A 24,570-nucleotide genomic window follows, 5' to 3' on the forward strand; every position below is an offset into this window, starting at 1 on the left:
GTTTGGACTCTCCCGAAATAAATTCCTGTGTACAATGCTGAATTTGAATACAAATCTTTATCATTTTATAGCCTTAATGCTTACTTAATATCTCGAAACTTTTTTTTTTTAGACAGCTTAAAATGCATTTGGCATCCCAATATAAAATAAATATTCGCTAGTAACATTTATTATTATATTACAAAAAAAAAAAAAAAAAATGTGCCGTTTCGTGCAAATAACACAATTAACACTAGCCAGAAGTATTTCGTTGGCTGCAGCCGACATGCATTGTAGGTACAACCTTAATTTTCATATTGTACGTTCATTTATATAAGTGGTGTCAGATTTAGCATAATGTTGCTAGATTTAGCATAATTTGCATGCCTTTAGAATCTTGCATCTTGCCCAAGTCTAGCATAATTTCAACAAGTTTACCAAAAAGCCGCGAAACCTTGTGATGAGAAAGAAGTTGGTCGTGGGAAGAAAAAGAATGGCAGTATTGTATCCTCTCCCATTGGTTCATACAATCGGTAAACCATACAGGCATTCATTTATATGCCATATTTTTCTTTCTTTCTTTTTCTTTTAACCCAAGTTTTTCCTGCTCTTAAAGTGAAAGATTATTTAGAATAATTCCAAGGTGTGAGTCTGGTAATGACTGCACTAGTTTCGTTGAATTAAAGATTTGGTGCGTGAAGTATTTAATCCTATCCTCGCATTCTAGCGCTCTGCGTATTTTAAATTACGTTATCGTATCTTCACTTCGGTTTGCTTTTGTTTAAAAATGTCTGAATTAGTAATTATGAGGATCAAACATAATTTGACCGAATATAGCATAATTGCTATCAGGTTTGGGAATAATTCCCAGCTGTGAGTCTGGCAACGCTGATGTTTATGTATTCGTTGGTTCGTAGAGGCGAACAACGAGGGCGTTTGAGCATGTTGGTTTCAAGCAGCACTGTATTTTTTAAAGAACTGATCGTATGGTTGATTGCAAGTATAATGGTGCTTTTATGAACATTCTTTTTGATCATTTCATTAACACTGACAGCATAAAATAAAACGGAAGTATCAAGCACAGTTGGAAACTCGTATTAAATGTGAAGTCATAATGGCTGATGAGGCGTCTGTCAAGTTGGAATTAATGTACAAAGAAGAAATCGAGAGTGGCTTTCCTGAGGAAGATCCACTCGAAGGCAAAGGGTGGATATACGAACTGATGACTGACAACAAACAGTTAATGTTATCTACAACGGAAGGACAGCAGGAAATGGAGAAATGTATAGCTTTGTATTCTTCGGATGTGAAATTAAATATTGATCCGGTAAAATCAGAATTTCCAGTAAAGGATCCTGTTTTTGAAAGTAATATAGAAGCACTAAGAAAAATAGAGGTTGAAGAGATTTTTACCTCGTACACTAGTGACGACAAACAATTGTCAACAGAAAGTTTAATTTCAGCTAGCCCAGAAAGGTAATTAAATTCTCTATATAGTAGTTAGTTCAGATTGACAATATGGTTACTTGGGTTAGGATATTTTATTGGTAAATGCAATACTTTGCTAGAAATAGCTAGGTATGCGAGATAGGCCTGCCTCGAAGATAGATTAAAAATCTACACTTTGTAAATGGCACGGCACACATAGACAAGCTGTCCGCAAAATCGATACCAACCATACAGATCTTAAGTATTTTTGATAAAGTAATGATTGTCTTATTACTGGTTACACATTTTTTACCAATTATTTTACATACTAGCAGTATGGGTCTTCCACGATAGTGTTCTATAGAGAGAGACCCTTCCGTAAGAGAACAGGTAGCGCTTCTGAAGCGGATCCAAAATTTTCTGAATTTCAAATGCGAAGTGTGTTATACTGGAACAAATATTATTTTTGTGAACTTACCTACGATTTATCTCGAATGTCCCAACCACACTTTTCAGAAGGGCTTCCAAAATCATTAGCAGAAAACAAGAGATAACTATAGGATGGTTGTGCCAGTTTGCGACCACCGCCTAGTTGCCGACCACTTCAGTTTAAAACCATGTATTACGCTTACTTTCCGATAACAAAGCATGATTTTCCGTTATAATTAAATTGCATGTGGTGGCTTATTCTGAACCAATCACAAAGATACTGTCAATATATATTGCACATGCATTCGTTAGTAGCCAATCAAATGTATGCCTACGAAAGAGCATTGACTTTTCGACAACATTAATCTGTTGCAAATGAGAACGACAGCACCCTGTTTTACGTGCTTCTTCCGTAATTTTTCGCACCAGGTCAGAATTGCACATACTATTCTGTTGCATGGGACTGTAGAGGATATTTTAGTAATAAAATTGTATTTATAACTGTAAGGCTTCGAGAATAAATTGATAAAATGTACTGGTCGGACAATGACTTATAAAATATTTCTTTTTAACTAGTGTTCGACCACAGGGTGGTCGAGCACTGAAAAATTTTAGAAATGTCAATAACAACTAACTTTCGATTCATCTGCATGAAATTAGTTCCTAGTAATAATGTTATAATGTTGTACAAAACTTTTACTGGTGTTTGACCACTACTTTTCGTAATTCATTTGTACTGGCCGAGGATTAACTCTTTTTCTCAGTATCCGAAGACGCTTTGCGTTTGTGATTTCTCGCAGAATTCTTTCATTGAAGCATTAATTCAATGATTAAATTACATTTGTAAATCATCTGCCAAATCTTACTGTTAGTAAGTGAATATTCACCGAATGGCCGTGGTTCAGTGGTAGTAGTCTCGGGCGTTAGGCTTCGGATCATGAGGAGGCAATCCACTGGGGTTCGAATTCCTCTGAAGAGCAAGGAAATTTTTATTGTCCTCGATAGTTCTGTGTTCGTGTCACTGTCGTGATTGGATTACGCCAAATTAGCGCGAGGAGCCAACAGGTTAAATGTTTTGGTTGAGACGATTTTTTTTTTAAATGGAAGAACGTTGACTTAGCATTAAGGAGGTCCTCGTTTCGATCCCAGCGGCCGACCATCCTAACAGTTCTTTCGGGATTTTCCTCAGTCACACCAGGCAAATGCTGGGATTGTACCTACAAATGAGGCCCTGACCGTCTAGCTTCTAACACCCTCTCCCATTCCTTATTCTGGCCAAAACATTAGATGTCTAAAGGCCATAAGATAAGTTCAAATTCAAGTAATTGAATATTCATGCAGCTTCCCAAGATTTTCCATTACAATTAGCGCACTGTTATTGTATGTTTCATTTGAATATATTATATTTGAGTAAATTTATTATATTTTGTCAAATTCGTTTAATACTGAAGTACACTATTCTCGCTTCGTCGTGAAACTGCATTTAAGTATTGTTAGCGGAACAGATACTATCAGCTTACGTCTTGTTTCCTTGCACGTCCTTAAGAATTTTCCCGTTTCTTTCAGAGATAATGAGTCTGAGTAGGCCTAAGTTTAAACTGCCAGCTTATTCAAACAAGGATCAAGTAAGGCTCTGGGGCTTGTCGAAAAAAAAAAAGAAAAAGGAGCATTCCAGCAATCTATGGAATTCCTCGTGTAACGCTCATGTATAAAATTCATTGTCACAGTCCGAAAGAGCGAAGAATCTTTCCAGGATCATACCTAACACAGAAAGAAAAGGGATTAGCAAACTGGCTCATTAATATGAGCAAATGGGCTTTCTACGAAAGGAACATGACCTTCTAAATAGTGCTAGAAAGTTGTCGATAAGGGAAGATATATATATATATATATATATATATATATATATGTATATATAAAAAAAAAAAAAAACTTAAAAAACCGTTCAAAGACAATCGACCTGGTAAAACTTTTTACTACGTACACTTGCATCAGAAGACACCCACAAATCATGTCCCGAAACTATAAGCAAGGCGCGATACTCTGTAACCGAGGGAAACATTCACTTGTGGTTTCAGGACATTGAGAAATACTTGAAAGAAACGGGGCAATCTGATATTTTGAATGATTCTGAGAGAATGTTCAATGCTGAATAATCTAGGTTTCAACTGTGTTCCAAATCAGGAAAAGTGTTGGGACTCAAAGGGTGGAAAAATATGTACGAGGTGAAGGAAACGAAAAAGAAATATTAACAGTGCTTTGCAAATTTTCCGCAGCAGGAGAACTTGTGTTCACGATGGTCCTATATCCGTATGTAAGACATTTCGAAAGGACGTCAACAGTGCAGGTTCTTCAAAGATTTTTAGTGGCAGGTCATATAGCGGCTGGATGCGAAGTGAAACATTATACGAATGGATAGCATACGGCGTTTTAAAATGGGTGAATGATCTCTCTATTAAGAAACCAGTCCTTCGGCTAATCAACGGCCACTTGACTACCTTGACAATAGAAGTTAGCGAATTTTGTTCCAGCTATGGTATAGTACTCTACTACCTGCCACCAAACAGCACACATATTCTTCAACCCTGTGACGTATCAATGTTCAAATCGCTAAAAAATTGAATAAAAGAAGAAAGTTCGAGAGTTCTACATGAAAACTGAGCAAAATGTTACAGGCGTTACTTTTGCATCACTAATTAAAATAGTGATATACAAGGTAGCTACACCATTAGTAATTAAACACGGATTTAGAAAATGGGGTTTATACGTATTAAACTCAAAGAAGACGGAGCGTGTTTAGTGCTGCATTCCACTGAACCTTAGATAAATTTGGTGGTTCCTTTCTTGACAAACTATTACAAAATTACTTATTTTCAACGACTATTGTGCGAAACTGCGAAATGATACCTGAAAAACTAATGATGTAACATCTACAGAAGCTATTAATTTGGTAAAGTTATGCTTTAGCCTTCATGCTGTAATTAAAAGCACATTAACGGAGTAGTGGTCGATTACTAAACAATATGCGGTCGAACATTAACGAAAAGTTGTTGAACTCTGAAGGAAATCAGTTATTGGTGTTTATAAGACTAATATTACATAGATGGTATAAGTTATTTCAGTTTTGGATAAAGTACAGATAAGATGCAGATTTAGGAACACATGTGAGCTAGTTGCATTCTCCTAAGTTGTTCGACACAGTGAGAAACGATTAAGGACCATACGAAAATGAGTTAGGTGGTCGAGGACTGGCACATTTACCCTATCTAAGAGTAGGTGTAGATTTATTGTAAGGATACATATATAAATTAATTGCACATTTAGATCTTTTTAAGGAAGTCAACTTTTTGTATTTTCAACATTCAGTTTTGGGGTGCGGAATTGCATTTATTCGTATAGCTTTACTTGGGAGGGCTCAAGTTATCCAAGAGACACTAACCAACTTGTGCTTAGACATTTAAAAGCACAAATAATATCTAGCTGGGTGAGAGCAGTAGCGCAGCATGTTGGCCCGAATCAAAGCGCAGGAATGTGCCGCTTGGGAAAAGGCGTATCACTGAAGGTGATTAAAAATTTAATAGAAAGAAGGCACAAAACACTGTATATGACATATTATATCTTAATCCTTCGAGCTAACTGGTGTATCGTCGGACCAATTTTAGAAAATTTACCAGATAAATTGGACAATTTATTTTTGTTTGTGAGGAAAAGTGAGGGAAAGTCAGATGACGGGAATAGATTAAGTTAAGAAATTACTTGTTGTTATTTGCGTTTGATGTATGCGACAATATATGTGGAGGCGGAGCTGATTATTTGACGGAAAAGTACACTTGCTATGATTTTGAGAAAGGCATGTTGGAAATGGTGCTTAAATGACAAAATTGTGACATATCGTGTTTAAGTTTTATCTAGTTGTACACAAATAAAGAGTGTCAGTTGTTGAGATCGTTTTAAAGGCATGGTGTACTAAACAGGCGAACAGTTTGTCGTAAGTGTAGAAACGAATCGAAACTGTAGAAAACAAAAGGAAAATCTAAAAACTTAAACTTATCTAATATAATTTAGTACATTTTGGCACTTTTATGAGAAGGGTTGGGGGCAGGGATGTAATTGAGTAACTGCCCCCCAAAGCTGCGAAAGGCATAAGCTATCGGTTTTATGACATAAAGTTGTTGTTCAGTATTCTCGTTTATGCGTGTACCCACCGTTGATGATGCGCCTTTTACCTACGGACGCAGCCCCTCGCTAACACTCGGGTGTTTCTGTCGTGATTTGGTTGGATATCTGTTGTGCTTTCTTCTGGCCACGTAGTATAAATTGGTTCGTGTTTTGTTTCTTAATTTTTATGGCATACGTCCACATTCTATTTCGAACAATAATCACTAACAACTGAGCCAGGGTCAGAAACTAGTATTTTGGGAAAGAAATTAAATACTATTCACCTTCTTTTTTTTATTTTCGTGTGATCCGTGGATACAACAGTAATGCCATATCTTTCATTATACATTCGTACGCGACTAAAAACGTTATAGCTAACATTTTGATATGGTTTCATTTTTTTATATACTTATATTCCAAAATAACGCATTACATAACGTAAATGTCTCTGTTATGTGGATCCCTTAGCTCTTGGATTTTACTATAGTTGCGCGTCATAAGGCAGCACATTTTTTCTGATACTTCGTTTCACTTTCGATGGTTACTAGTTCCCTTGTGGGCGAATCGATGCGTAAGAGGTTCGATCTACGCTATTTTTTTTTATTTTTTTTTTACGCAAACGTGCATCTTACAAGGAAGAACATGACATTTAAAATATTTACTGACTGGTTTATTAAAATATTATTAGAAATCTTTTATGTGAATTTTACAGTGTATACATCTGCACCAGTGAATATTTCGTACTGTTTGTGCTGATATACAAATTCTCAGCATATAGTTCGTTTACTTTACTTCGTAGTGTTATCGAAGACGTCCTCTGTCTGTCTCTCGCTATATATATACAGGGTGGCCCATTTTAATCTATTTACGAAAATATCTTAAAAACGGTTGAATATAAATGAACTGAACAAAAACTCGCGCGTTGCCTCCCAGGTCCGCCCTTCATGGTGGTTTAGGGCTTAACTTTAAAATTTTAAATGGAAACGTGGGGAGAGTAATGCATCGTTCGTTAGATCTTTAAAAACTATAAAGTGTTTTGGCAATATCGGTCATCGTATTCAAGATGGCAACCAAGACATGATATTTATATCAGATGAAACGTCTAGTACACGTAATATGAAAACGGTTGAAGGTAATTGAACAGTCAAAAAATGGAACAGGAAAATGGCATGGGAGACTTCAAATAATGTTGTCGTTGTGCCGGTAGGGCCGACTTTCATGGGGGCTCAGAGGACAACTTGGAAATTTTAAACGGAAATATGGGGCACGTGATACCTCGTTCGATAGATCTTCAAACGCTAAACAGCGTTGTGGGGAAAAATTTTCATGTGGGTCACCGTTTTTAAAATAGCTGCCAAGACATGATGCCTGTAGCAGATAAAACGTCCAGTACCACAAATATCAAAACAGTATAAATGAACAGGAGATAAGTGAACAGTATAATAATCGTATAGGAAATCACAGTGGTTATTTACTCCTCGTCTCGAGAGTAATGCAATGGAGAAGATTATTAAAGTATAATTGACAAAATATAAAAGAGGAAATGTAAGTCTTAGAAAGTTATCTTTCCAGTCTCCCTCCATAAGTGGATGAAGCGGGAATGAATGATAAAATCTCAAATGAGAACTTCAGTTTTATTTGCAGTACGTATGGTTTGCCTGAAACACTTGTGTGTACAATTGACTAATACTGTAATTGCAGTAATAAAAATAAGGTGAAATTCAAGTGCATAAGAAAGGGATTGGATGGGAAAAAAGAAGCGACCGAAATGAGAAGCAAAGGTTTTAATAATACATTTTTGGAACTTGCAAACATTTTGCCCGCTCCTTCGTACCTGTTAATTGAACGTAATGCGTAAGATGTTTGGGCTGCATCTGCATCAATATTTACCGTTTTGTTACTGAGGATCACAATTGAGATTACCGCTGGAAGTAATTTGGAAAGGAAATCTCTACAATATTTCAGTGATGCTTATATTCTATCACATGCAAGGAGACATAGAAGGGAAAGAATCGAACCAGTATAATGCAGACGACTGTTGAATACAACCAACATTTGTACACATTTTTAAAATTGCATTGTTCGACAAATTTGTTTCGCATTTTAGTTGATTCATTTTTACATCAAATCATTGCTTTCAGTCAAAACGGAAGGTACCATTTAGCAATAATTTTGCATACATTATCCCATTACAGAGGCATTTGTCTCTTATAAAAACACATTTCTCATAACTTAGTTTCGTAAATACAATTGGCAAAAATTAAAGTTCAAATTGCAATTTCACCGTTTCTTCTCGCTCCACCCACTTACGGAGGGAGGTAGGAGCGATAATTTTCTAGTTATTAGATTTCCTCCTTTTCATTATGTCACTTTCACTAATAATCATAGTTCCTCTGTTGCAACATTTTCGAGTAGTGGAATGATAAATACCGTCTGTGGTTTCCTATTCTAACATTCGTTCTATTCATTTATCTTTAGTCGTTTTCTTATTAGTGGTACTGGACGTTTTATCTGATACACGTGCATGTTTTCGTGGTCTTTTTGAGAATGGTGACCCATATGAACAACTATTTGCAACAGTGCTCTTTTGTTTTTAAAGATACGTCGACCGAGGTGTCACTCATCCCATGTTTACATTTACAATTTTGAAGTTGGGTCCTGAGCCGCCATAAAGGATGGCCCTGGAACCACCGTGAGAATACCAATGTTCCGGGTGGCATTTTCTATTTGAATTTTTGTTCGGTTCATTTTTGCTAAACCGTTTTCATATTAGTGATAGTGGACGTTTATGTGATACAGGCAAGATCTTGGCGGCCTTTTTGAATACAGTGACCGATATGAAAAATATTTTGCCACAAAATTTTTTAGCTTTTAAAGATTTATCAAATGAGGTTTCACTCTTTCCATTTAAGATTTGAAAGTTGTTCCCTGGACCTAATGAAGGGCGGCCCTGGGGGCACTGCGATAATACCATTCGATTTGCCCCATAACATTTCCTATTTGAATTTTTTGTGGTTCATTTATATTTAACCGTTTTCATATTAGTGATACTGGACGTTTTGTCTGATACAGGCAACACATCTTGGAGGCTATTTTGAATACGTTGACTGATATAAAATATTTTTCCTACAACTTCTTTTAGCTTTTGAAGATCTATCAAACGAGGTATCACTCGCCCCATGTTTCCGTTTAATATTTTTAGAGCTGGGCTCCAGACTCCCATGAACGGCGGCTTTGGGTTGCACCACGACATAACCATTCGATTTGCTATATAATATTTCTTATTTGAATTTTTTGTTTAATTCATTTGTGTTCAACCATTTCCGAGATATTTCGATGGAAACATTAAAATGCGCCACCTTGTATATATATATATATATATATATATATAAGAAGCAAGGGAGAAATCTCAATATGATCAAAAACGGCCGCTGTCAGTGTCGAATTCATAGTCTTTAGTGTCACTAATTTCACTGATGAAGGAATCAATAAGAGTAACTCAAAAATACTTCTCAGCTTCCATAGGAGTTACTTATAGATAATCGTTTTGCTATAATAATAATAATAATTTTTATTATTATAATTTGGGAATGGCAATTATACCGAAATAGACTCGGTGAACGCAAAAACGTCGCTCCGTATTTATTCTCATCAGCTTTTTATTCCAAAGCATTATACATGTACATCCTCCTTTTCGTGCAGGTGCTGGTGTTGCAAGTGACAGCAATAAAATATTATAAGTTTGTGTAGTATTGTAGTAATTGTTTTGTATTTATTTAAATTAGCCATCTATGGTCCAGATTAAGTATATTGTCATCAGTACAAAATTATTAATTAAAATCGCCTTTCGGAAAAAGTTTCTTGGTAGCTTGATAAAATAGCATGTTCTAAGAATCCTTTCGTTCTTCAATAGAAGTTTACATTAGAAATGCACAATGATGGTTAAAAACCAAAGGTTTTATGAAAAGTTAGATGTCAAGTGCTTTTTAAAATCTAATTGCTCAGATTTATGGAGTTTCTTGCAGGAAGAAATAAGTTCCACGGGCAGTGGGAAGCGTAAAAACATGAGTGAAAGAAACTAAAAAAGGCGAGTATATTATAGAGCAAAGTCAATATTTATAGGTCAGTTATATATCATTTGTCTAATATAATTGATGATTCCATGTATTATTCCCGTACTTTAATTTGCAAGTTTTCTTTGTTCCATATATTTTTTCACACTACTTTTAATAGTATTTTGTCAAGATATGAGTCCTCTATCATCTTGCCAGTACTTTCCTGTATTCATAATATTTACCATATTTCATACTCCATGTCTGTACTGGTACATACTTTGTACACTTGCAGGTGAAAAGGTTGAGGTATTCCTTATCAAATCAGCAAGAGTATCACCAGTATTGAAGAAAAGTGGAAAGCTTAGATTGATTTCGAGGTCAGTTTCAAAATTACAGACACCAAAATTCTCATAATTTACACACTCAAAAATAACTATCCGTGCATGACATTTGTAGCTGTCTCAAACAACATAAAATATTGGTTAGGTGCCGTTTTTAAGCTTATGGATTACCGGTTACAAGAGTTTTTGCTACCAAACGTGAATTATTTTTATTTATATTACTTTTTCCTTTTTATATTACAGCCTGCACTTCCCCTTTCTTGGTTGATTTCTTACCTTTTTATCTATTGTTGGAATTAGGATTGGGACAGAAGTTCTTACAAATATGAGTATATCCTATATTTAGTTAAAAAGATATAGTCTGTGCAAATAGGATACAGAATTATGATGGAAGTTTAGGTTGATGTTTCTGATATGAATTATTATGAAGAGATTGTCCATATTAAATATGTAATAGCTGTGGACAGGATGAAGATAAATTATGATAAGTAAAGAGTGCAATGGGCACAGATTAATAATAAAAGTGTATTGAAGAACACAAGTATTTGTTGTGCATACAATAAGATTAACGCAATGCATACAATACACACTCATAGTCAACGTCTTGCGAATAAAATCAGAAAAATAAACACACTGCTGAACAAGACTGCACTTATTTAATATAAAAACACATATACACGTGACGTTTCGATCTTCTAGCCAATGATGAGGATCTTGGCTAGAAGATCGAAACGTCACGTGTAAATGTTTTTTTTATATTAAATAAGTGCAGTCTTGTTCATCAGTGTGTTTATTTTACAATAAGATTAATATAGTTGCTACGAGGATTAGGTATATTGTTCAGTTATAACCGTTGGATTTGCAGTAATAAACATTTTAAGTATTAACAATTGGCGCAGTCGATTTCGAACAACGCTTTCTAACAAAGATATTATGGCATCTTTTTCGTTTTCAGAGCAAGATCAGAGACAGAATGTTTTGGTGAGCAACTTAGAAATCACGTACAGCAAATGGGCGCATCGCTTTAAATTTCATTCTATGAAAGAGAAAGAGAACCAAAGTGTCATGCAGTTTGCAACAGAGCTCCAGAGCGCTGTTTCCTCGTGTGCATTGTGAAAATATCAAGAGCTTGTATTATGTAATCAATTGATTTTTGGATTATCAAACAACCGAATCCGAAGTTTGTTACTTTGTGAGGACAATTTAACGTTTCAGGCAGCAGTACAAGTGGCTTGTGATTTGGAGCTTTCTAATGCGCAATTTTGGTTTATGTAAGTACAGAATATTCAACAGGGGGTAACATCTGTTTGTCAACGGTGTTTACAAGTCAATAAAAATCAAACAAGGAAGTTTACATGCAGAAGGTGCAACAAATTTCATGCTTTCCGTAATTGTCCTGCATATGGAAAACAATGTTTTTCATGCCACAGAAATAATCATTTTGCATACGCCTGCAGATGCAAAACTTCTTCGAATAGAGTGCAGCAAATACAACAGTTTCAAACAAACGTAGTGCAAGGAAGTAACTACGGTGCTAGTCAAGTAAATTGTGCGGAAAACAATTCTAAAATCTCTTTTTCTGCAAACAAGGATGGTGCAGGTTTGAAACTGACAACGGAACATTCTATTAATGGTTTGGTTGTCATGGAGACAGAAGTACAGAAAGAAGTTAAAAGTTTTGAACAGGACAGTTCAGAAATCAGTCACAAAGAAGGAAATCAGGAAATAAAAAGTAATCTAAAGGTTATTGGTGACTTAGACTCTAAAGAAGAAGAAGAAGTACAAGATAATAATGGACATATTACAACGTACGAGAAGAAATATAGAAAGAAAGGAAAGAAGAATAAAAAATTAATGGAAAACCAAAAAGACCAAAAGTTACTGAAAGCAAGCCCAGTTCGTCTGAAGCTATTAACAAACAGAATACGGTAGACGAGGTTGTCAAAGAAACAAACGAAATATTAGAAGAGGAGAGGATGGGAGAAGAAAAAGAAAAAAATAGAGCATAAAATTGTAACTGTAAACTCGAATTGATGCAATGTTTAGCAGATGAATTAAAAAAGAGAGATGAGGACAAGAACAAGTTAAAAAACGAAATGGAATAATAGAGCAGTTAGTTATAGGTGAATTAAAGAAACGTAAAGAAGTATTAGATCAGTTGCGAGTTGATATGGTAAAAATAAAGAAACAGCTGGATGTGCATACAAGGAAGATTGAGAATTTGGAACATAAGGTTGATTCGTGGTACATGCATTTAGACTATAGATTAAAAGAAGCGAAGGTTTAGTGAAAGGAGTTATGGAATTGAAATTGACTCATTAGTTTTGTTATATTGAGTTTATCAGTGATACTACGTATTGTGAATGTAATTTGAATTAGATGTTTTTAGTTTACCAATTTTCTGATTATATAGAAGGAATCGAGAGTTGATATCTAGAAGATAAAGTTTGTTTACGTGAAGGGGGGAGTGTTGGTAGGTATGGAATGAGGCCACGGGCTTGCAAGGTTTTGATATAATGACACATACCCATATTACTATATTGCTAGGAGATATACGGTGTAAACAGTTCATGTAATGAAGATAGATTCGAATGGATTGAGGGAAATCTAGATGTATGTGGAATATTATGAAGATAATTAACTGAGTTGCGGTTGGTACAGACTAAGAATAAAGGTATAGAATAATTCAGTAGCAGTCGTGTGTATAGTTTCCAATAGTTTTAACATCTATGTCAATTTTTCCCATGCTGGTTTTCTTCTCCTAATACTTCTTTATTATTTTTATCACCACTTTTTGCTTAGTAATAACTCAGCAGATTAAGGTTATGCATTTTGGATTTTGGAAGATATCAGAAACTTTAATTGATATTCTTTCTTTCTCTTTCTTTTTTCGAATTTATAAATTCTTACAAACCATATATATTACAACCATGAAAATCGTAAAATATTCGGGAGTTGAAATAAAAAAAATAGTTTCTTTTCTTCTTTGTCTTCAGTTAAAAATAATAATATTTGGATGATGCCTTAGCGACTAATTCCTATGAGTATTGGCATAAAATAAATAGGATACAATGTGAGAAAAATGGAATTAAAAGAAGATAATGCTGGCTATCGACAGGAATATCTTGTAAGTTTTGTTTTTCCTTCTGTTCCGAACATTATTTTGTTATGTATTGTTTTGTTTTCCATTTGATTTGGTGCCACACAAATCACAAGCATATTTGCAATCACACACCCATATTATGACGAACAATAACACAGAAAGGAAGTGAGGTTTAACTGTTCGAAGAGATTTACAGGAAATTTCATTTTGTTTATAACATACTTCTACATCTTTTTAAAGGTTTTTAGTTTGTGCTAAAGTATTGTTTGACATCTTTCTCGTTCTGTTCTATTCCTCACGACGTATGTTGTTATTTTTTTAATGATTTATTTTTCATTCTGATATTTCATGCCTCAAGTTTTAGTTTGTCTCTTATCCATAATGTTCTCATTTGTTCCGACGTTTGTTCTAGCGTGAAGAAAGATGCTTGATTATATTCTATATTTAGTCTTTCTTTATGTAATTCAAAAGAACCGCGAAATGACCCGTAACTTATTTTTCTTTCCTTGTTTAATTCTGTTACCTCGTTATTGTAATAATCAGAATATATTATTCATTTTCAATTCTTTCGTTAAATTTTCTTATTCTATTTGCCATTTTCTTTCGATCACTGCGTCGAACTGCACTTTATTGATTGAAATTTTTACAATTATGCCTAAAATTTTTGCTAATTCTTTTTATCCAATTTTTAGTTACTTGGCTTAGTACAGCTAACAACTTAAGTTTGTGTAGGTTTGAGTTTAAGAAGTAATAGTTCTTTCCTCCAGTGGAATTATTTCAATGTACGCCTGGTATTTGGGCATCCAACATCACAGCACAGACATGCTTTAAAACATGACATGCCAGAATATTCCTGCATTTACAGCAAAATATGAATAGTTCAGTATCTCTTAGACAACCACAAGATAGATAGGAGAAATTCCATTTACGTTAAATTCAAAGAGATAGGAGTTAATAAAAGGAAAGGAAATTGATAATATACATTATACAGAGACATAGAAAGCGTGCTAAGAGCGACACAAGTTGAGAAAAGAAATAAATAAAGCGGAACGCATATTAATAAATGAATTTTTCATGACTTTAATTATCTATTTTCACGCTTTAACCCCTTTCCCTTCTCTTTGTGTTTGGCTTTTCTCTTTATGGTAGAAGTCTCTTTGAGTAGCAATCACCAACATAATTTACAGTGCTTAGTTCCTTCAAAAAAGAACTGTAAATCCAGGCTAGTAAGTAAACGCAACCTTTAGAATGAGAGCCTCAGACGCTCTCCACTTAGCTACTCAGACTACAACAGCCATCCGTGGACAGCGGTCTTGTTCAATCAGCCATTTATGTTTTTATGTTTCAACTGTCTGCCAGTTCTTCTCGGTTCCATTAGAAGTTTGAATTTTGAGTTGGGTTGGGTTGATTTTGAGTTTAACGTCCCTTTTAGCAGCGAAGCCATAAGAGACGGGAGTTACTTATTAACGTGGAATCCGAACCACATGAGCTCCCGCCAGGAATCGATCGCGGGTCTACCGCGCCAAAGGCGCGTACGGTAACCGCTTAGCCACGAACGAGCTCGAAGTTTGAATTTTATTTACGGTCTTTAGCCGCCTATTGTGGAACAAGATACACAAACTCATTCTCCTTATCTGGAAAAGGGAAGAATTGCCACAGGAGTGGAAAGAATCAGTCATTTTTCCAATTCACAAGGAAGGCGGCAAAATTGACTGTAATAATTATCGAGCTATTTCTCTTCTGTCAACATCCTATAAAATCTTTTCAAACATTTTATTAGCAAGACTGACCTCATACGCAGATGGAATTATTGGAGATAATCAGTGCGGATTTAGACGAAATCGATCAACTATCGACCAAATATTTATCATTCGCCAAATACTCGAAAAAAAGTGTGAATACAATACCAGGTACATCAACTATTTATTGATTTTAGAAAGGGGTACCACTCGGTTGGGAGAGAAACATTATATAACGTTCTTACAGAACTTGGAATACCGAGAAAGCTAATTAGATTAATTAAGATAGGTTTAAATGAATCCCAAAGTAAAGTCCAGGTAGGGAAATTTTTGTCCACGAGCTTTCACGTCGAAAATGGCCTGAAACAGGGAGATGCGTTGTCGCCATTATTATTTATCTGTTCTGGAATACGCTATATGGAAAATCAAAGATAACCAGGGCCTAGAGTTGAACGGTATTCACCAATTTATGGTATATACTGATGATGTATATTTAATAGGGGATGATAGGAGAACAATTGAAAGAAATGCAGAGATCTTATTAAACGCTTGCAGGGACATGGGTTTAGAAGTAAACGCAGAGAAAACTAAATACATGGAAGTGCTTTGGGACCGGAATACAGCAAGTTATTAATGTGTTAGAATATTAAATAATACTTTTGATAAAGTGGATAGTTTAAAATATCTAGGATCAATATTAACAGAGGAAAATCATATTCACGAAGAAATTAAATGTCGCCTAAAAGCAGGGAATTCGTGTTACTATTCGGTTCAAAATCTCTTGTCGTCGCGAATCCTGCCGAGGAATCTGAAGCTTAAAATATACAAAACAATAATCATGCCTGTTGTTCTGTATGGCAGCGAAACATGGTCACTTACTCTGAGGGAAGATCATAGACTGAAAGTATTTGAGAACAAGATCCTGAGACGAATATTCGGACCTAAGGGGAACGGGAATGGAGAATGGCGGAAACTTCATAACGAGGAACTACATAATTTATATGATGTACCCAACATTGTTAGGTTCGTCAAGTCTAGGAGGCTTAGGTGGGCGGGTCATGTAGCTAGAATGGAAGAAAGTAGAAACGCGTTCAAAGTCTTGAGTGGAAGATCAATCGGAAAACGAACAGGCGCAGATGTAGGACAATATTAAGATGGATCTCGCAGAGATTGGAATATAAAGTAGAAACTGGATCCAATTGGCTAAGGATAGAAGTCAGTGGAGAGCTTTTGTGAACGCGGCATTGAACCTCCGGGTTCCATAGGCCATAGAGTTAGTTAGCCTCCTATGGGCAAGCCTCTCCTGGTTTCAGGAAAAGCATTTGATCTGTAGATGAAAATCAGCTCAAACTAATCCACAATATTGAGAACTTACTCCTTCACAAAGATATATCTCGGATTATTCGAGGATTAAGAGAGTGATTTCTTAAACCTTCAAAACGAGTCCTATTTCTTGAAGGAGCTGGTCGTACCTTGAAGTTGCTGGTCGTACCAGTAATCCACGATCGAATGACATCTAGTAGCATTGTTAGGTAGCACACAAGCAATATAAATTTCCAAAACGCTATTTGGAAGTTCTGTTGTGGATAAGTCAGTAAGATGTCGGCCTGTTGAATGAAACAATCCGGTTTTGAATGTTGACTGGTACGATCTAATTTTTCTTTCAAAATACATTTTTGTATGTTCATATTTGTTATTAATAATTGCTTTCTTGCATTTTGGGTACATTAACCTAACATTTTAAACCATGGATTAGTGGTGGCTATGTGTGGTCATGTATCTTCACAACTTTACTTCTTTGTTCCTACAGTGTGCAATATTCCTTCGACCATTAAGTGGACTTGAGAAGATTATGTTGTGTATAGCACGCAAATTCTCTTAGAAACTAATTTACCGGCTCCGACGTCATATTGCTCCAATTTCGAGTTTTTGAACTGTAAATACAATGGTCACTACAAATACAATATCGACAAGATTGACTCGGTGACCTAATGGTTGACGCGTTGCCGTTTGGAATAAAAGTACGTGAAATCGAGTGACGATAGGATCAATTTTTTTCCCTTTCAAAACATATCTCTGTTTAGATATATTATTTTTATTTCTTTTTTGCAGGTTTCGGATATGTTAGGCTTTGTTACGTGAAGTTACATCCTGTTATGTGTGCGTACTCCTTTACTTCTTCCTTTCAAAATATTTTTCTCTGTGTTTAAGTTATTAATAATAATTTATTTCTTGCTCTTTTAGTATTATAAATTATCGGTGGTTAGATAAGGTTAGGTTCGCACAACAAGTAAAACAACGACATAGCACCTTATTTAGACAGTAATACGTTGTTGTTTCTTTGGCACAGAAAGTTATTGCGAGTGCTTGGCACACACCTAAGACTTTTCCTGACTGTCAGTGCTAGAGGCATCAGCTTTCTTGTAAACATTGTCAATTCGCGTGTTCAGCCACTCATGGCGTGTCATCTGCTATGTTAGAAGTGACCTATGCATTAGTATCCCGATTTAAAAAAAGAGATGTAAGAAAATTTGTATTGGTTTTACCTAAACACCAACAAGTTTTTTACACTGCGTATAATGTTAGTGCAAGCATACCGCAACTTGTTTCAAATCTTGGGTAATATCAAGGTTAATTTTTTGAGCTACACGTTTAAGTCTGTATGTTATTGTTCATAATGTGCATAAGACCGAAAAGAATGTTTTAGACTTTTAAACTAAGCTGTGACGTAAGTTTTCTAGAACGGCATTGTTTTCACATATCAGCAGATAGAGGACAATGGTTAAAAATATCGAAAATTGCTTTTTTGTGATTAGTACAGCGTCCAAAATACAGGCTCTATCTCCTTTGTATTGAAACCTCATATGTTTCAAATTTGCCATTTCCTATTTCAACATTTATCAATATACAACTAAAATGGTATTATAGTGAGAAGTTGTCCTTTGCAAATGAATCAGCGTCTTAAGGCATTTAGGATTATCCAGAATATTCTACCGAAACTGAAAGTTTTTCGAATTTACTATTACATTCAGTTTCAAAACTGACATCCGTAGAGAATGAACAGTAAATGCTTTCAAGATGCGGTCTCTGATAATTATTTTAGTGTCCTAGGAATAGGTTCCATTTCCTGCGTTAACCCTGTACTCAAACAGAATTTCTTCCAATTAGTCATTTTTGTTTCAACCTTTGTTTCCATAGAACGAAATGGTAAGAGATTACGAGAAGCTATTGTTTGCAAGCGATTCAGTGTCTATAGACAACATATCGTAACCATGTAAAACTGCCAAACCCGCTTGTTGTTCGAATATTATTATTGCCGCTTTCAATACCGGTTTCAACGTTTATCGCTGTAGAATGAAAACAGTAACACATAGCGGGAAGCGGTTTCTTCCCGAGAATTTAGCGTCTCTAAACAACATACTAATCACAATAATCTATTGATGCCAGAAATTTTTAAAATTTTCTTCTAATTCCGGTTTCAATATTAAATTCTCCAGAACAAAAACGGCAAAATATATCAGGAAGCGGCTTTTTGCATCGATGAAGAATTTGAAGCATTGGTTTCATCTTCTGTATTTAAATTTTATTCAAATCAGAAGTGACTAAAGCTTGTCATTTCCCGTTTTAACTTCTATGCCATTAGAGCAGAAACAAATAGCAAGACGTCTTTTAAAAACGATTTAGTATCAAAGAGAACATGTTTTTTGACAACATTTTACCAGGAAGGAAGAGGTTCAAATGTAATATTGTTTCCGGTTTCAATACTTATTTCTATACTTCAAGAATGATAAGAGATACCGATATACGGTTTTTCAATCAATTCAGCGTTCTAAGAAAAGATTCCTCATTTTCTACTAAACTCTAATAGCCATTTTCCGTTTTAATATTAGTCATCTTAGAATGGAAACAGTAACAGATACAGACAAACGGTTTTCTGCAATCGATGGAGGGTCTGAAGGAAATATATCACAACTCACAGCATTCTATCAAATTCGGGAGTTTTTGAAATATACGACTGCAGCTAATTTCAATGTTTTTTCCATAGAGTGAGGATAGTAAGAGATATGGAGTTGCGGCTTTTTACCCTCTATTCAACATCCTAAGAATACATTTCACCTCCTCCGCTGATGCATTGTTCAAACCGTAAGCTTTTCAAATAAGCCATTTCCTGTTTCAACATTTATCGCTACGAAAGGAGAACAGTAATAAATAGTGAAAAGCGGGTTTATGCAAACAACTCAGCGTTTAAATACACCATATCGTGATTACCCATAACATTCTAGTAGGACCGGACATCCTTCAAATTTACTATTACTTCCGTTTTCAATATATTTCTGAATTTTTATTGTCATATTAGAAAAACAGTAATATATAACGATAAGCAGTTTTCTGGAAACGATTGTGCGTCACAATAGAATATATAACGACTATCGACAGCACTTCCTCAAAATCGGAAGTGGTTCAAATTTTTTATTACGTTGTACTTCAATACTGATTTTCTTAGAACAAAACAGCAAAAATCTATGAATGTAGGGTTTCTTGCAATCGATTCGGCATCCAAGGAATATGCCCGTCTTCTTCCTTGAAATTCAATTTAAACTGGAAGCAGTTAGAATGAACTATTTCTTGTTTGAACGTTTATCTCCACGGAACAAACACTTTAATTGATAGCAGGAAGTGTTTTCTGCAAAGTATTCAGCGTCTCATGACATATCGTGACTATTCGCAGAATTATACGAAATTCGGAAGTGGTTTAAGTTTACTATTCAGGTTTCAATACTGATTTCCGTAGCCCGAATATGACAAGATGTATCGAGATGAGGTTTTCTGCAATTGAGTCAGCTTGCCAATAAACTATTCCATCTTCAGCATTGAAACTCTATTCAAGCCAGAAATAGTTACATTACACGTTTGGGTTTCAACTTTTATTAACACAGAAGGAAAATTGTAACAAATAGTAAGGAGCTCTTTTTCTACAAACGATTCAGCACCTCAAGACATGATAGCATGACTATCGAGAACAATGTACCAAGAGAGTAAGTGGTTCAAATATAATAATTATTACCAGTTTTAATACTTATTTCTATAGTGCAAAAACGGTAAAAAATACCCAACTTCGTTTTTTAATTGAGAACACTAATACCAACATAACGACAAATGGTATTCGGAATGGATGCAAATTCTGAATCGTATATATATATATATATATATATATATATATATATATATATATATGTGTGTGTGTGTGTGTGTGTAAAACTTACAACCCGCATCACTATATCCAAATCGGAAGTTATTACATTTATTAGAACTTCTTGCCTGAGATTTTTGTGGAGAAAAACTGTAATAGATCTCAGGAAGTTTTTTTGCCGTCGATTGAGCGTCCCAAGACAGGTTCTGTCTCCTCCCATAATGATCTCTTCCGATTGGATGTGTTTCATACTAACGATTTTTTTTTTCAAAATTTATCTCCAGAGAAGAAGAGAATAAGGCTTATCTAATAATGTTTTTTGACGTGGATTTAGTGTCCAAGGAGGAGGTTTTATCATTTATTTTGTTACTCTATTGCAATCAGTAGTTACCTACTTACTGCTTGAAGTTTGAATATTGAATTGGCATAGCTCAAAAGTGTAAATTTCACACTGTGAAACGATATCCGCTTGTTTAACTTGGGTATTGATGCTGATAACTCGTGTAATTCATGCCACCAGGTTGATACTTTTAGTCATAGATTAAAAATATGTAGCATTGTATCAGATATTTGACAGAATTTATGGGAATTGTTAAGCCAAATATCTTCATCCTTTGTCATTCAGTGGAATCATTTTAATTCTTTATTCTGATTTTAATTGGTTTCGTGGTACTAAAGCGAATGCTATTTGGTTTGCCGTTCAAACAATAATCTATGTTTAACCACGCTACATAGTTATCATTCCTACATTACCTTGCGTACCACACACATTCCGCTAACATCCCATCACTTGCTCATAAACGATTCCCGTTTTTGTCATACTTTTTGATATTTAATTATATACTCTTTAGTGCATAAATTGTTGTATCAATCAACTTTGTATGGTTTAACGTATGACTTGTTAACATTACCTGCAAACCAGTACGAAGGAGTAAATGGTTGTTGAGAAGATTTATAAGATACAATCTCAACTGCAAACCATTCACATTCAAGACCACTTGGAGAAAATGATTTTCTCATCTATTGATTTTCATATTGGATAACGTAACATTGTAACAGGTTTAGGATATCGTATTATATAGATACGATATTGTCAGACAGGAAAGAAAACGGATGAATTTTGGCAGCAAAATCTAAGTTATCAAGCGTGAGGTGAACTAAACAGAATATACGTCACTATAAGTATCTTTGCAATAGGAACACATCACATTTTTACACAAATAATGAAATCGAAATGTTTAAGATAGGAAGTCACGTTGCTTGTTTCTGTAATATGCATGGAAATCGTAAAGTTCTTGTTAAATAAAAATTTTTGTAGTTGCTGAAGTAGGTCAAAAAACATAAGAGAATATTGTGTAGCAGGATGCTATGAAAATGTTGATAGAAATCTAGGATGGCTTCAATTAGTCCGGAACGATATCAAGTAGAGAAGTTTTATTAGTGAGGCTATGAGCCTTTTCGTTCGGTTAATCACATGGTGAATGAGTTTCTTTTATTATCGAATATCTACTAATGTTTAGCGTGTAGGGTATATTCTATTTTCTTATATCCTGGTGAAAATACACAGTATAAATTATCAAAATTTCAAATGAAATATTATATCTTTTCGGTCGTTCTTCATACTTTCGCGAACGTATACACAACTTCTTTATTAGCTTATAGCCAGAGACACATACACCTGATCTCTCGGGTGCGACTTTGCAGCAGTATGTATAGAAAACCAGTGCTTTGCTTCAACTGTTGAATTTCACAGGTCGTTCAATAAATACAATGGAGGTAAAGTTATGTGTACTCTTCGCCAGTACAGGATCTGTACAGGTTGTCGATCTTAATTGTTAGTGTACTAAATTGTTGACCACTTTCAGGACGCATTTCTACAAAGAAAATAGACTATCTTCGGTAAAGCAAATGTAATGTCTACTGTTTTTAGAATGCATTGGTAAAGGCGGGACAAGAAGATATTTCCTAAAGCGTTATTTTAAATGTGAACTCCTTTTCTAGTTTGGACGTTATAGGGTTTTAAAAATGGTGAGTCTCTATTACAGTATTAGGCATACAGGATCATACATGTTTACTCCCTCAAGGGTGTGTTGTAGAAAGATGTATCATGTATGAATCTCTTAAATCTACATTGATATACTTAATGAAGAGTACCCACGAAGTCTTGTCCCGTTAACATTGTAGTGTAATAACTCGGTAAAAAAATGTAATATGGATGTAAGTTACGCACAAAAAAACTGTGATTCTTTGGCGTATATTCCCAAGAGATATAATGCTCAACATAAGTAAAGTGACACGAGATGAAGTTGAAAATTTCATTATTTGGAACGAAAATTATGAAAATATCTTGTTTGCCTGAAAAGATTTCTTAAGTGTTATGTCAGGAGATCTTCTTAAGTTTTAGACTTGGAACATGTTAAAATATCGAAACAAGTCTATGTGTATCACATCCAATCACGTAGATATACTTGAAGAAGCGTAGAATTCTTAATGTCGATTAAAATTTAATATCTCAAAGCATTCAGAGGATATTAGAAACCCTAGTAGAGATTGATATACAGCATGAAATGACAAATTTTGTGCAAAATTATAAAAATTCTTATACTCTTCCATTCTTTCTCTGTCATTGTAATAACAACTTCTGGTATTGGTAATTCCATTAGGTCCTCGAAATTAGTAGCTTCTTCGGCAAATGCTTTTATTACATAAACGTCTACAGTGACACCGTACCTTCTTTTTGACCTATAATAATGAGATGTTCATTCCATAGCGTAACACATGTATCGTCATCCGAAAAAAATCACATATACTATAGCTTTCATATTTTCATTAATTACTTACTTTTTTTCATATATTAGTGCTTGTTTGTGCGTTCTTTAACAAAGCAGCGTAGTAATAAATATTTATGATTTTTAAGAAAAAATAATGCGAAATAAAACTAAAAGCAAAGAACTTTTATTGTTATGAAACCTTAGTAACTCAAATAATTACGTGAAGAATATTCCATAGGAAATTGAAGGCAAAATGATACTGTGCACACGTATAAGAACACTCATTAATAAGTAAAGTACAAAGAACAGAAAACAATGTATTTTTTCTATGAGTAAACAATCCACACTTCAAGTACAGTTCCAGTATTAAAACAGTCAATCAATATCTGGAGTTGAAATTACTGAAAAAGACAGAGAGTGGTTATTTGTAACTCCAAGTGTGAACCTGCATTTGCATTGATGTATTAGGAATATTGAAACGGTTGATGTTACAAATTGTCCAAGTGTTCAAACATGTTTAGTAATCCTGCTTAAATTCTATAATAGAAGGGCGATAGTTCGAGGCAGAGTATAAAATATAAAAAAGTTTTTTTTTTAATATTCAGTAACGTTTTCTTGAATATAAATTTCTACTCTGAATTGGTTGAAAAAACAAAATCAGGTGAACTTTCGTTTTTCAAAGTTCAGTCAAATTTATACGCCATGTCTATCATTTATATACAATAACACTAAAATAAGGAACTTAAATACTGTTATAAGAAGAGATTTCTGAGTTGAATACCTGAAACCACTCATGTTTATGATACTTATTCCTGTGTATAGGTATATATAGTGGAACACGAAACAAGTACGCAAAATCTTGTAGACATAGACGGTTAGGAGTGAACCATTGTACTGCTTTGTTACAGAATTTGAAAGCTAATAGATTAATTAAGATATGTTGAGATGAATCCTAAAGCAAAATGTAGGGAGGAAAATTTTTGTACACGAGATTGCACTTCGGAAATAGCCTGAAACTAGGAGATACGTTGTCACCATTTATATTCAACTTTGTTCAGGAATATGCTATAAGCAAAATCAAAGATAGCAACCAGGGCTTGGAGTTCAATGATATTCATCAGGTAGTGACGTATGCTGATGATGTAAATTTAATAGAAGATGATGCGAGAACCCAAAAAAAGAATGCATAGGTCTTATTAAACGCTTGCAGGGACATGGTTTTAGGAGTAAATGCAGAGAAAACTAAATACGTGGCACTCCGTGCGAATCGTAATATGTTAAATAATAGGTGCGTTAAATGTATTCAATAATACTTCTATAAAGTGGATAGTTTCAAATATCTAGGATCAGCAGTAACAAAGACCATATTCAGGAAG

At 34.7% G+C, this 24,570-nt stretch overlaps 1 protein-coding gene across 7 annotated transcripts in view; it reads left to right on the forward strand.

Moving 5' to 3' along the window:
- The first annotated feature begins 614 nt into the window (after window positions 1-614).
- LOC145684287 (uncharacterized) overlaps window positions 615-24,570 on the forward strand; it is a 36,872-nt gene continuing 12,916 nt past the window's right edge. Inside the window, exons 1-3 of one of the 7 annotated variants that reach the window (XR_014131272.1) lie at window positions 623-1,455; window positions 10,342-10,426; window positions 13,387-13,517. Coding sequence is in view for 4 of the 7 variants with exons in the window: in XM_081756444.1 (XP_081612570.1) it covers window positions 1,094-1,455; window positions 11,346-11,418 (435 nt within the window). In the remaining 3 variants the exon portion in view is untranslated. Of the gene's footprint in view, window positions 1,456-10,019; window positions 10,087-10,341; window positions 10,427-11,345; window positions 13,367-13,386; window positions 13,518-24,570 lie in introns of those variants that run through there. The other 6 variants (XM_081756444.1, XM_081756446.1, XR_014131273.1 and 3 more) reach the window with 6 other exon arrangements.

This window comes from Thermobia domestica, chromosome 4 (genome assembly GCF_964235325.1).
Source record: "Thermobia domestica chromosome 4, izTheDome1.hap1.1, whole genome shotgun sequence".
Lineage (NCBI taxonomy): Eukaryota > Metazoa > Arthropoda > Insecta > Zygentoma > Lepismatidae > Thermobia > Thermobia domestica.